The sequence below is a fragment of the Bos indicus x Bos taurus genome, chromosome 18 (assembly GCF_003369695.1).
Source record: "Bos indicus x Bos taurus breed Angus x Brahman F1 hybrid chromosome 18, Bos_hybrid_MaternalHap_v2.0, whole genome shotgun sequence".
In the NCBI taxonomy this organism is placed as follows: Eukaryota; Metazoa; Chordata; class Mammalia; order Artiodactyla; family Bovidae; genus Bos; species Bos indicus x Bos taurus.
In genome coordinates this window covers 36440278-36455669 of record NC_040093.1, presented here as the reverse complement: position 1 = coordinate 36455669, position 15392 = coordinate 36440278, and the positions used below count along the sequence as shown (strand labels likewise).

At 36.5% G+C, this 15392-nt stretch overlaps 1 protein-coding gene across 1 annotated transcript in view; it reads right to left on the bottom strand.

The window, feature by feature from the left end:
* CDH8 (cadherin 8) overlaps positions 1-15392 on the bottom strand; it is a 409672-nt gene that overhangs the window by 52097 nt on the left and 342183 nt on the right. The window contains exon 10 of the mRNA XM_027516392.1: positions 11229-11346. Coding sequence (XP_027372193.1) covers positions 11229-11346 — 118 coding nt within the window. The remainder of the gene's footprint in view (positions 1-11228; positions 11347-15392) is intronic.

Sequence of the window (15392 nt, the reverse complement as noted above, 5' to 3'; positions counted from 1 at the left end):
GTGACACATTTTTTTTGTCCTATGAAGAAACTTAAGAATAGATGCAGATATACTCAAAATACAAAGAACTACTTCATTAATTTCTTTTTGGGAATCAAGTGAAGTCTTATGATCGAAGAGTTTATGACTCCACAAAATATTTCATTGCATTTTTCTTTTAAAAACATTTTTGCTCATTCCCTGTTTCTCCTTTAAGTAAACTATTCATATATCTGATCATTCTTCCACAAATTTGACAGGCACCTGTACCTGTAACTGTGTTCTTATCCCTGCAAAATTTCTTCAAACTCTCTCATTTTGAGAGATCTTTCTGATAAATCAAGACTGAATCCAGCAACTAAATATCTTCATAAAACTGTTAACTTTTTTTGTCTTCAGTCTTAGAATATAGACAAGACTTAGCAATTCTGAACTATTAGAGCCATCTATCATGCGTTCATTGAGTTCTTTGATGTATGGGAATAATTTAATTCTTTAATATGTCCAGAGCCCTGCTCAACAAGTTATCGAGAACCTATAATACTGTAGAAGCGTATCTTTTAATAATACTATTCACATTTTAATATGGAAGAGATCTGGTACAATAATTTCTAGTGTAAAGATCACTCCAATTTGCATTATTTCTTTTCAAAGTTGATAAAGAGGACAAAGTACATAGAGTATCATGTAAGTTCACACACTGCCCTTGACATTCATCTTCAGTTCAGTTCAGTTCAGTTGTTCAGTTGTGTCTGACTCTTTGCGACTCCATGAATTGCAGCATGTCAGGCCTCCATCCATCACCAACTCCCGGAGTTCACCCAAACTCATGTCCATTGAGTCGGTGATACCATCCAGCCGTCTCATCCTCTGTCATCCCCTTCTCCTCCTGCCCCCAATTCCTCCCAGCATCAGAGTCTTTTCCAATGAGTCAACTCTTTGCATGAGGTGGCCAAAGTACTGGAGTTTCAGCTTTAGCATCAGTCCTTCCAATGAACACTCAGGACTGATCTCCTTTAGAATGGACTGGTTCGATCTCCTTGCAGTCCAAGGGACTCTCAAGAGTCTTCTCCAACACCACAGTTCAAAAGCATCAATTCTTTGGTGCTCAGCTTTCTTCACAGTCCAACTCTCACATCCATACACGACCACTGGAAAAACCATAGCCTTGACTAGACGGACCTTTGTTGGCAAAGTAATGTCTCTGCTTTTGAATATGCTATCTAGGTTGGTCATAACTTTCCTTCTAAGGAGTAAGCGTCTTTTAATTTCATGGCTGCAATCACCATCTGCAGTGATTTTTTAGCCCCCAAAAATAAAGTCTGACACTGTTTCCACTGTTTCCCCATCTATTTCCCATGAAGTGATGGGACCGGATGCCACGATCTTAGTTTTCTGAATGTTGAGCTTTAAGCCAATTTTTTCACTCTCCTCTTTCACTTTCATCAAGACATTCATCTTACATTGTTTCATTTGCTCATCACAGTGGTTTTGTTTTAACATTGTCCAACACGGCCTGCTACAGAAAGTTAAAAGCCTTGTCCAAAGTCACATCTTCATTAATTGGTGGATGGGGGACTTGTCTGATTTTAAAGTTTGTACTATTTTTCCTAATACCATGAGTTTGCACAGTCAGTATGTTAGAATAGATGAGTCCTTAGCTCCCAGCATGAACCTATTCATTTTGTGCGAGAGGAAACTAAAGTCCAGGGAGAAGTATATCACAGTGTGACCTTGACGAAACTAGCAATCTCTGGCCAAATGAAACCGTGAAACTCAGAGAAGGATGACTCTGCTCAGCACACCAGGTACAGCAGCACCCTTTATTTCAGACTGCTTTAAGATAAACAGCCTTCAAAAGGCTGAGAATAATATACTCAAGCAATAGAGGTAAGAAATTTTAGTAGGCCATCTACTAGGATGAAAACAAAGTTAATGAGTAACCCAAAAAGATCCAAGGACAACAATTACTGTCTTCCTCTACAAAATGCATCAGCACATTCATTCTGGAGGCAGCTTAGGAATAGAACAGGCAACAAATAGAAAATGAGCCCAACATCATGTCCAGAAAACAGAACAATACCATCCTTTAGTTGCCAGGGGCCCTCAGTAACATTAAACAACACTGAAAGTTAGCTGAAAATTGTTAGCTGACAGATACCTAAACCAACTATGCATAGCAACTGGAAAAGGCATGAACTATTTATCAGGAGATGTGGATCAAAACTAGAATGGATTCTAATAAACTTGCAAAAATAGAATCATCAGTCCTGCCTCACAGTCCTGCAGCACAAATTGCAATGATGTCTGTGGATCGCTGTGAATTTGGAAAGAGCTCACCAAAATGATTTGAGTCTGCAAGCAGAAAAAATATAGTTCAACATCATGTGTCTAAGCTCAGGAATCATGAGGATGCCAATCTGAAACTCACAGGGAGAATTATCTGCTGGTGACTGCAGATGTCCATCACCACTCCGATCAGCTAAACACTTTGTTAAGGTGAGAGAGAGGGAACCTAGGAAAACCTAACCCATTATGTTGGGCTTCCCTGCTGGCTCAGCTGGTAAGGAATCTGCTTGCAATGTGGGAGACCTGGGTTCAATCCCTAGGTTGGGAAGATCCCCTGAAGAAGGGAAAGGCTACCCACTCCCATATTCTGCCCTGGAGAATTTCATGGACTGTATAGTCCGTGGGGTCACAAACAGTCAGACACAACTGAGTGACTTTCACTTCCAATCCTTTATGTAGAAACTGTTTCACAAGATGAGGAAGATTTAAGCAGGAACATTGTTTATGACAGTATAGAAGTTGGAATGTGTGATCATTCCTCCTCAAATCACAGCATTTTTGCAGGCTTAGCCTGTGAATTTCTCCCCTCGATGACAAAAAGCCATGTTAAGTTATAGCCTTTCTCTCTGAGAATTCAGATTAGTAGAAGACTGAGTCCTAAGGAGAACAAAAATACTCTGTACAGGAGGACAAATACAGTGTCTATGTTATTCACTGTTTTATTTTGAATTCCCAGGGCAGTGCCTTGCAGGTGGTAAACACTAAATAAATAGGTATTGAATGACTATCTGAGTGAATGAAGATATACTGTCTTATCAGTAACCTCAGAGAACAGTGGAGGAGCTACTCCTTGACTCAAGATAGATACACGTGTCTACCTTAGCAGTCACCACAGTCCTGCAGAGAAAAGTGAAGAAAACTTTTCAGAAATGTAAGTACTCCCTTCCTCTCCTCACAGCTGAGAGGAACCTGGGTTGTTATGAACTACTGGGAATTAGACAGAAAATAGAGGGAGCAGAGTATATATTCCAGACAGAAGGAATGGACAGTAGGTACAAAAAGCATACTTGGTTTTGCATGTTCAACCTAAAGAATGTATAAGATGGGAACAAGGTAGAATGGAGAGAGTGATGGAAAATAAAGTTGGAGAGAGAGACATCTCTCATCATTGTCTTTTTTTTAAAGTTAATTTTTATTGGAGTATAATTGCTTTACATTATTGTATTAGTTTCTACTGTACAGTTGGAGAAGGCAATGGCACCCCACTCCAACACTCTTGCCTGGAAAATCCCATGGATGGAGGAGCCTGGTGGGCTGCCAGTCCATGGGGTCACTGAGAGTCGGACACAACTGAGCGACTTCACTTTCACTTTTCAGTTACATGCATTGGAGAAGGAAATGGCAACCCACTCCAGTGTTCTTGCCTGGAGAATCCCAGAGACAGGGGAGCCTGGTGGGCTGCCATCTATGGGGTCGCACAGAGTCGGACAGGACTGAAGCGACTTAGCAGCAGCAGCAGCAGCTACTGTACAGTAAAGTAAATCATCTATATATATATACATCTATCTCTACTTCTTTTGGATTTCCTTGCCATTTAGGTCACCACAGAGCATTGAGTAGACTTCCCTGTGCTATACAGTAGGTTGTCTACTATTGATTTTTTAACAAATACATTTGAAGTCTCTGTATCTAGCATCTAATATTGTCATAACCTGGCTATTCACTAAGGTGCTACTAGCTCAAAAATTTTATCTTTCTATCAAGTCTTAAACATTCCATTTGCCAATATAGAGAGCCATATGTGCAATTGGACTGAGTCCTGTGGAAACCTACAGTTTTTAGGTACTTTTTATTTTTAGCTATTAATCATCTTATCAGGGTTACATTCAAAGAACTTGAGTTACCCAAATACTCTTTTTTCCCATTTCTGCTTTCTCTCTGCTTTACTCATTGCCAACATTTACTGATGTGTTCAATCACTAGCCTCTCAGGTAAGGGACAGCTGAACAGTATATAACTACTTATCACGCAAATCTTTATTTTGGTTTCCTTTTTGATATTTTTGTTTGTTGCATTGCGTGAATGGGATAGATTCAGGGGGCTCACAAATTTGTAGAAGAAGAAGAGAAAGAAGGGGAGGAAACTAGTATTTATTGAGTCCCTTCTAGTCACCAGACACTGAACTTCACACATTTTTATTTTTTTAACTTAATATTTTCTTATAAAAAACAACATAGGGATAGTTATTATTTTCCTCTTATAGAAAAAGGCTTGAGGTTATTCAGCGATTTGTGCAAGTTCTCACAGTTCATATTCAGAAGAGCTAGGATTCAAAACTAAATATTCTTAACCAGAAAGCCTGTGCTGTTCTATATTCCACAGGGGCTCTCTTTTATCATTCATTCTAATTCATCCCAAGTCAGCTTTTTAAATGTTTATCTATGTGAGTGTCCCCTTTACTGTTCCCAAATTATTTCTCTGCCTTCTCTCCACACTTTAATAAACTGAAGGATCCAAAGAACAGGGTGGGTGTTATTCAGGTCACATCCCTAGATGGCATGTCACGTATGCCTAATGTTGTGTCTATAAAGTGCTCAAATTAATTCAAAATGCGAACTTCTGTGTTGAAAAGAGACGAAGTGATTGTCAACTACATTTAATACTTTTTTAGAAAGGGAGAATTTGCATAGACTGACAGCTCATTTTGTTTCCACATTCAATTTTAATATCTGGTTGTGCTTACCAAAGGACAGTCGTGTTTATTTGGCACCTGCAAAATCCCAAGGCTTATTTTCATGCTTGTAAATAGATGACAGATCAGTAAATAACATTATTCTTTAATGACACAAACAGCAAAGTAGTCTAAACAAGATTTGGTTAAAAAAAATGTGTTTTCTGAGTAATTCTTTATACTTCCCCTAATGTACGGTTGCTTCCAACAAGTGTTCTATTTTTTTTTTTTTTCTTTTGAAGCAAAAGTCTCAGAAAGCAAAATTCTAAAACAAAAATAAAACAAATTTCTATGCTGTAAGGTATTTTTGAGATAACTTCAAGGTAACTAACCATGTGAAAATTTATCTATGGTTTTTTCTCTTTCAAAAATCTTTAGAATTAGAATTCTCTATAAGAACCAGAAATGATTGCCAGCAGGTTGACAGCGAAGCTCTGAATCAGTTCATAACTTTGAATAGCATATGGACAACTACACATATCAGCGTATGCAGTGTATCTAAATTATATCCGTAGGAATCAGCAATCTCAGAACTAAATTGTCTTCCATAACATACACTGGAAAATATATGCTGTGCTGTACTGTGTATGACCAGAGCAATAATTTTAGGCTTATCGATTCTTGCAAAAGAAATTCTTAACTTCTGAGGGTACTCTTGTATTATGACTTAAAAAAAGAAAACCAAACATATGAAAAAAAAAAAAGATTTGGAAATGATACAAAATAACAAGAGCTTTATAAAAACTACTTAAGCAAAGAAAATCTAGTTTTCTGACCCAAACTCTACAGCCACACTCAACTTGGAAGTGCAGATCTGTTATCTATTTTTCTTAACTTGCACATCATCTTTAATTACAGTTTAGACGACAAAATGAAACATAAATGGCTTTTTATCAACGAAACATTGCTGGAAGCATAAACAATAAATTATGAATTACTGAAGCAGAAGCCTTTTCGGATCATGTATGCATAATGCTATTCTGCATATTCGGAATCCCAGTTGGCCCCTTCTGTTTCATGCAAATTGAACACTACCTTTTATGATTTAACACTGAGGAAAAATGCCTTGCTTCATATGGGTAAAAGCTAGCACCATATATGAAAAAGCGCTCTTGTCAATGTTTGATGCTGTGGAAGTCTACTGTGTGAGCAGAGTGGGCAGGATCACCATATTGGAAGCATGCGTGGATAGGTATTCATTATCACACTCACACAAGCACACAGTGTTCACTTGTTGCTTAGGTATGGTTGCCAGAGTAACCCAATAATAATGAGTCCACTGTCGCTGAGGAATGGAGGCTTTGTAAAGAACACTTGAGGAAAGAGATGCTATTTAGGAAAAGTCCTCTGTTAGTTTCAAAGCAGCTCGGTGTAATGGAAGAATTTAATGAGACTCAAGATGGCCAGAAAGAGGACAATCGGCTTACCAGGGTGGTCCTCTTTGCCGTGTGGATCATCAGGAAGGCCTTTCAGGTCTCATTCAGCCCAGACGAGGTAAAGTGGCTTAAGAGAGAGGAAAGAGGAACTCTGCCTGGAAACCTACCTCCTGAACACAGGAGAGGTGTTCATGAGGATTAAGGTGGAGAGAGGATGGAGAGCAGAGGACCAGCTCGGGCTGGCTTAGAAGGAGGGAAACCCACTTCCAATCACTAAATTTTAGTTTTGGGGCAAGAGTCTTCTGAATTAAGTTGGTATTATTCAAAAGAGCAAAGGAAGACTGTCATTCATTTTCCAGCTTATACAAAATGATTCCCGTAGAGTCTGTTTTGGGAGGTAGTAGATGGGTTTAAAACAACTTGATATGCTAGAATGGAATGTCATCTTAACAAGTTGGAAACTGGAATTAGCCTTTGTGTGGAGAAAGCTGAGTTTCACGTTGGCAAAGAAGAAAGGAAAAAAAAAAAAAGCCTGCATATTTAAAACTAGATCCAGGAATCCCAGCGATTTTGTGGCTGGTAAATATCTTCATTCTTTCCCCACCTTCCCGGCTTCCTATTTTTTTTCCCTTTTATGTTTCTTTGATGATACCCTTTAGACTGCAATGCATTGCAAGGCATATTAGTGAGGATCATGGTTTTCACAGCTACCAAATGAGGCCAGTTTCAGAACTACTGTGCAACATTCAAAAATCAACAGAATTAAAGCTACAAAGAGATCTGTTTGAGAACGGTAAACCAGAAGAGATGGAACATAGCACGGACATTTAGGAATTAATGGATTCATGTAAATAGGATCTTGTCCCATTTCATGATGAGTATTTTTCTATGTGCCAGACATTGGGATAAGAGCTCTGTAAGCCATCGGTTGCTTATATCCATCAAAGCACACCTAAGGGGTAGATAGGTGGTGTTACCCTTGGTGTCACAGATGAGAAAATTGAGGCTTAAAATAACTAGTCTGCAGTCAGTATTTTCACAAGGGAGGTTTCTAGAGGATCAAAAGATGTGAAACACATCATGATTGAAGTTGGCCGTTGAGTTGAGATGGAAACCCTGCCAAACAAAACATGAATTATGCTCTAAACAGATAACTATGGAATGGACATTGAGATAACTGAAGGCACACCTATTTCAAAGCTCCAGTCAGCATCTCCATTATCCAAATTAATTACCAAAATCAGGCCTTTTAGAGTGAGGTTCTTGCTAATAGAATTTTGGTTAATGAAGTGTCATCAAGAAGAGACAAAAACAAAAATAGCATCATCAGACACTCTGGTTTCCCCACTGTTTTTCCTAACCGGTAGTCTAATCAAGCTATAATTGAGGCCAAGTCGATGTCTTTCTTTCTCACAGACCCTCTTTAGGGCAGAGTTTTATGTTTATTCTCATTACTCTACACATGTGATTCAAATATTTCAGTAAAGATTCCCATTTTTCCAGCTAGCTTTCTGGCAATTTCCATCAAATCTTCTAACTACAGTGTGCAGGCTAGAGAAAATCATGTTTCTGTCAGCCTCTGATTTTCTGCATTCAAGATGTTTCTGTATCTGGGGGAAGTTCATTTATCTTCCCTGACTCGTTATAGTTAATTGTTGAGTATCTTCCATTTTCACAATTAGAATAGAAGTCAGTCCTGAAGTGCGGTTAGTCACACTCCCTTTGTTTATAAATTCATCCAACTGGAAGATGAAGAAAATGATATCTGGGGCTGCATAACTGAGAAGATATAAGTTGTTGTGGTTGTTTAGTGTGTACATGTGATGAGTGATTCATCACGTTTTTGACCTTTGTTTTCACCTTTATCTGTGTTGAAGTTTGCTTTCCTAATCTGGCAGGAATATAATTCTCATATATTCAGAAAGAGAATTATTTGTGAAATCACTCAACTGCAAAGAAGACAAGAGACAGTTAATTTCTATCTCATTTTGTTTTTGATGATGAATTAGTCAGCTGAAAATTGCAGAAGGACCAAGCTATATGAGAGGAGAGAAAGATCACAGTAAACTTGAACTTAAAGACACGCTGCAAGTTTCCTAGAAAAAGCCAAATGCTGAAACCATCTCCCTTAAAGATCAAGTTAATAAGAGGAGCCATCCACCCATCAATATGGATTTGACTATGTTGCCTCTCTCAAAATGTTAACTCTTATCTGGTGGGCTGGGACTTGTAAATCATGATGTTCTCAGTGGAGAAACATTAGCTATTGACCATTTTAAAGTCAATCTGAAGAAGAAAAAAAAACATTCTGAATATGAGTTTATCATTTGATTTTCTTATGTTTCAAACATAAAATATACCATAGTTTTAGAGTAAATGATGTCTAATATTTGAAATTTTTTTTTGGTTGTTTTGTGTTCTCTTATCATCTTAAGGAATGGGTAACAGGCTCACAAAACATCATCTTATCTACCTTCTTATCAATGTGTCTCCAGCATTTTAAATCCGACAACTTCTTTCCATTACTTTAATGGTTTCTACACATTAAGAGGAGACAAATTGTGGTTTATGCCCTATTTTCTTAGAAACTATCCAGATTCCAAAAAAGTGAAAGAAAACTCAATGAATTTCTGATCTAGGAAAAGAGAGATAGTGTATAAACTTGACATATCTGTTCTAAAGACCTGTGGGTTCATGATTTATTCTATGGAGATGTTGAATATTTGGATCCTAAATCCAAAGTCACAGAGAACATATGCCCTAGTTTCCACAAGACAGTCCTGGTTTATGGTTTTTCTAGGCTTAAATATAAATAGCAACCCCTTTCACTTAAAAAAAAAAAATCCCAATTGGAACAATAAATTATATGGTCGCTCTCTACAAAATAAATCAACACATGTTTTTATATAAACAATCATGGCACAGAGAGTGTTCTTTCTCTTCTGAGCCCTTTTGTGATACCTAGGACCACCCCCTACCCCCGCGCCTTTTTTTTTTTTTGTAATTATTTCACACACTTGTGAGGTAAGTCAAAACTTAAGTCATTATTTTCTAGTTTCAAGAGAAAACAGATAATCCACATATCTTTCATATTTTACTGCAAATTTTATTGAAATGTGTGATGGGGCACAAAGAGCTTTCCTAGGTGTACAAGCTTCTACTTTGTATTAATTCTAACAGTTTGAGAAAACACTTGAAATGCATTCACCTTAGGACTAATATCTCATCTTTAAAGGGTTTAGGGCATAATAAATATAGTACAAAGCTACACTTTCACAGGCACGCAGTAACAACCTTTCATTCCTCCAATACATGTTTATGCAGTATCTTTGAGCCATACCTATGACGGCCATATCCTGAATTGCAGAATGCATAGAAAATGCCAAGGAGCTCAAAACCTGGGATGGGAAAACATTTCTTCACAGAGAATTTTTAAATGTAGGGCATTTGATATGCAAAAATAATGACTGATATCTGTTAGTTCACAATCAAAGTAAGAACTGCCCACACTTATGCACAGACTTTCAGCTCAGTTTGGAATTTCCAAGGGGGCTCTCATCTTAGGCATAGTCATGTGACTTCCGCAAAAAAGAAATGTTGGCAGAGTTACCCAAAAAACAAAAACATGTACTTGGATTAGAGCTCCTAATTAAGGGAGGCTAAAACATGTAACTCCATCACTGAGGCAAGAGATCAAGATTTCGTCTCCTTAATGTTTGCAACAGTGGAAGCCAGCTGAATGAGTAATATCTATAAACAGCTTTCTCATTTCCTTTTCTGTGATGCATTCATGATCCCCAAAGAAACAAGTAGCATTTGTTAAAAGGTAAGGCCAGAATATACTTTAACAAGGGCCATACATGTTATTTCACTTCATAAGGGAAGTTTTATCAAAACTCACTACCTCCTTGAAACAGAACAAAGCAAATAATCCAAATGTCATGAACCAGATTTACTCTTCCAACTGAGTATAGTTTTTTTTTTTTTTTTACATAGACCATTTGTAAATTTAAACAGATGCCTATAATAAAGCCAGAAGACAGACCCTGACAACATATTTATTTTGCTAATCATTCTGTGAAACATCTGAAATGAAGACTTAAATACATCTGAGCCAAAATAAATAGCTAAAAATCCTTGTTAAATATACTGCAGCTTAGAAAAGAAAAATGTATAGATGAGATAGACTTTTAAAAAATGATCTATGACCTTCCTGTGTAATAGACAACAGTTAAGGGAAACGGTTAATCTGAGCTTGGTTCTTAACAAATAATGAAATGGATTAAATGTTCTCTGTGAGTAAAAGACTTAACAATAAAATCAGTTCATATTAGCACCAAAATAACACTGATAAGGAGTGTCCTTCAAGAAGGATTTTCAGATCTAATTGCTGTTGTCAAAGTTGGTACAGGCTTAAAACAAATACCTCTAATGTGTACCCACAAAGCAGGCAAAATTAGAATAGGCTTTCCCTAAAGACTTGGTAAACATTCAATTAAAACTTAACAACTGCAAAGTATAAGCCAGCTCCTCCTCTATCAGATATCTCAGTATCTTAAAATTACTGGAACTTTCACAGGGTTTAAATCTTTATTGTTCATTTCCTATAAGTAAGGTGATCGAGGTACTGTCTGGGATAAAATTAACTTGCACATTCACAATTTCCGTATGTATTGTTTGAATACTGGAAAGAGGAAGAGTTGCAATTACCATGCCTTTAGGCTGATAAGCTAAATTTTAACTGCTCATAGGTGAAGAAAAAATACTGTGCTGATATTTTCAGTGAAATTATGAAATCACATCCTATTTTCTGATTTATATCCTATCCTGTTTCCCAATGCTAATATATTTACCTTCATTTTTCTTGATGGTAAAATTCGGATTGTTGACCATTTCTGGAAGAAGACTGTATAAGAAATAATGTCCATTTTTGGGATCATCTTTGTCCATGGCACTCACTGTTTGAATGACCTGTAACATAAAACTTGACGTCAGCATTTCTGATGACATCAGAGGGCTCGCACTGCCTTTAAAAGCTGAGTGACATTCCTCTCATGGAGTGATACTTTGGTCCAAGGAATCGTTTCCATTTTCTAAATTGTTATGGATGGTTTGTGCCACGGATAAGGAGAAACATCCATCACTTTGAAACCTAACCCTGATAAGTTCATGAAAATTAAGGTCATTACCTTTGTGTCCATTTATTATCTGTGGCTTGAAATAGCAAATTTCAGGGTATTTGAAAACATTTTCATTGGGCCTTTAGAGGTTTCTTTCCACTTCGAGTATGGGCGGGCTTCTAGAATGAAATTTGGAATTGTACAGTGATTGTAGTGTGGCTTCTGGGAGGATATAGGAGGTAAAGGACTTACATCTTGAATCCTCACAGCTCCTCTTTCATTTTGCTGATTAGGCTGTAAGTGCCAAAAAGCATGTTCCTGGACACAAACATCACTGCCACACACCTTCCTGAAAAGTTGTGTCTTCTGTTCCCTCCCAGTAATGAATACTGTTTTTAAAGCTAGTGGATAACACATGCAAACAATGCTTTGGAGTGTATCCTAGATGAATAAATTATAGGGCTTAGAAGAATTACCACCGTGCAGAGAACTGTTTGGATAGATACACATACTCAGAATCGGTGCCAGTTGAATGTGCTTATTTCATTTGCAGAGCTGCATTAACTTAGTGCTAAGTTGTTCAGTGGGATGTCAAGAGAATTCACTTAGTAATTCATATTTATAAATTTGTGATATTAATCACTTCAGTATGAAACGCTGGGCAACAGCTAATGGAGTATAAATGATAGCTTATACTTCTACTGTAAATAGCTACAACATAATTTCTACAAAAAAATATGCCCACGAAGCATGACTGTCAAGGAGATATCAGATTTACCATCAAAAATTAACACAGAAATATTTTTAGATATGTGAAATTTAGAGAATACAATTTGATGCCTAATATGTCTGTCTGAACAATTATGTTCTATTCAACTTTGCCAGTATCATTAGAAAAAATTGGATCACTTTTTTTTTTTTTTTTTTTGAGAAAGATATCATTGCCTTGGACCTTATTGCCTACGTAAGATGAGAACTACAATTTAATAACATTTCCAATAGCTGTAGAGTTTTGCACTGTATCACCCACATGCTATATGGTAAGTAGTATATCAAGGTTATTTCAGGCATAAATGAAATAACTTCTCTCATTTTCTATTTCTCCATTTTTTAAAAATGGAACATATTCCTACTTGGTAGGTATTTTACTCTTGTTAAGGACCTTGTGAAATGTCTTATAATTTTACTTAGCTTGAGTAACAGAAAATAGCACAAAATATAACTCATGGATAAAACAATGAGATAGCCATTAAGGTGATTGACTCTGAAATAAAGCTGCCTTGATAGAAGTCATAATTACTAATTGCATGACATGGAGGGACTTAACTCTTTTCGAAACTCAGTCTTCTTGTATTCCTAAATTTTAAATTAAAAAAAATGCTTTTTTTCATAGGATCCTTTTCTTTAGGTAAATTCACATCAATTTCTTAATATACTGTCTGGTTCCTAGTAAATGTTCAATGAGTATTAGTCATCATCATTATTATTGACTATTTTTTGTTAAGGTCAATACCATTTTTTTCATGACATGGCACCTTGATAAGTGTAACAACTTTGATATTACACGAACAGGGCCTCACTTCTATCAAATTAGGTGGTAAAGCAATTTTATTTACTGTATCTAAACAACTGGCATATTTGCCTTGACATTTAAGGGCAGAGAGATTCCCTGGGGTTCCAGTTTTATAAAGAAGGGGAGAAACTCTGAAACCCAGATGACTCTTTTATTATATACAACCTACACATACAAATATTGAACAGAATAATTTTACAGAAGCCTTCTTTTAGGCAGTTACAAAGAACAGAGTGGGGGAAATTACTTGTGAGTACATGTAGCATCATCTTCTTCCTTTAACCAATTTTGTTTCAAAAGACTTCTCTTCCCAAGTCCACCTATTGAAGAAGTAATTCCTGAAGTGTGTGAGCACATGTAAAGAAGATCAGGGACTTTCCCTGGTGGTCCAGCAGTTAAGACCCCATGCTTCCAATGCAAGGGGCATGGGTTTGACCCCTGGTTGGGGAATAAGATCCCATATGCTGTGTGGCATGGCCAAGAAAATATTTAGAAATGAATAATAATAATAAAAATAAGAAGAACAAACGAAAAGAGGATTTCTTGATATTCTGGGGGTGGAAATCATTCAAATTTAAATGCACTCTTGAAGTGTAATTAATGGATAGATCTCCTACAAGCAATACCATTCTTAATATTTCTAAGTCATCTTCATGAAAAAGACTCATCAAAACAAAAGAGGCAATAATTTAGCTTACCTGAAGTAAATGAGTGTAATTACCTGTCATACCACGTCTCAGAAGTTTGGTCTAAATATTACACCTGCAATGAATATTTTTCCCACCATTTATTTAAGCCAGGAACTCTGTAAGACATGCGACTTCTTGAGCTTGTTGAACCAAAAACTCTTGGAATAGGGCCTAGAAATCTGTGTATTAAACACTCTTCTTGGTGATTCTGATGCATGCTTAAGACTGGGATCACTCTTTTGAGTCAAGGGAAATGATTGGTGTCTATATGTCCCCCGTTATTATTCATTAGGAGAGTTTGTACTGTCAAATGCACATCAAAATCAGGACATTATGTGTTGGGGAAAAAGTGGTGAAATGGTGAACCTTTAAATTATCTTCCCAATATCCTATGAACTGGCTATGGTTAGGACTTTGGTTTAAATCATTTTTGACACTTCATTTATTTTTAATGCAGATGGCCTGGCTGGTCATTTTCCCTTAAACTAGATGCTTGGTAGATCATTTGGAGGACTTTATGCTATTAAAATGCATAAAGTTACCCATGTTTAAAAGGCTGAAGTCTTCATTGATGTAATAACATCTGAACACATTCTGTTTTAAACAACAGAAGAATAAGAAGCAAGGAAGTGCACCTCCACACAAGCAGATTTTATAGGCACACTGAGTTGATGGCAAATGAAAAGCGCACACATTTCCCACTGGGAGCTACTTAGACATCAGTTGATTTTTTAAGTAATTGGAGAACTATTTCATGAAAATGATATAAAAATTTTGGAGAAGATATCAGTTTGTTCATAAGTGATGAGTTGGTGCTTTTCCCCCCTCCCACTGCTGTTATCGATACTACTATTGATATGTAGTATATCGATATACTACATACTACTGTGTACGGCATACATACATAGCATTTAGTTTAGGGGACATATATACACCTATGGCTAATTCACGTTCATGTCTGACAGAAATCAACAAAATTTTGTAATGCAGTTATCCTTCAATTAAAAAATAAATTTTAAAAAAGCATCTAGTTTAAGTACTTCCTAGCAATAAAGTTAGGATGCAGTTGAAAAATAGAATGTTTGATAATGTATTGTGGATTAAGTTCAAAGGAATCTAAAAGCTCATATACATCTCATCAGAAAAACAAAGCTTATCTGAGGTCAGGCATAAGGAAATGAATTTCCAGGTTATACTTGGATTTCCACTGGAGCAGACTCTGACTTGAAATCAATGACCTTTCTAAGGCATAAAACTTAAAAAAGAAAGTTTTTTGACAACTGTGGGCCATATCATAATTCTGACTCTCAAAAAAAATGATTCATTGGTAATCAATAACATTAAATCTCAAATTATAGTAAAGCAAGAATAGTAAAGCAAACCTCAGATTGCTCTTATTAAAACATTTTCTTAAGCTTTAATTTAGACTTTTATACTGACACAAAAATATTTTGAATAGTACAGTTTTGCTGTTGTTATTAACTTTTCAAAAGGCAAGCAGCCAGCAAACAAACACATTTCTGGTGATCTGATTGGTTAACAATCTTAAAATCCTCGTGGAATCTATTAGAATATCCCCTCTGAGTTTCTGTAGGTATTATTCATTGATTTGTCCTTAAATGATGAGTGTTTCTT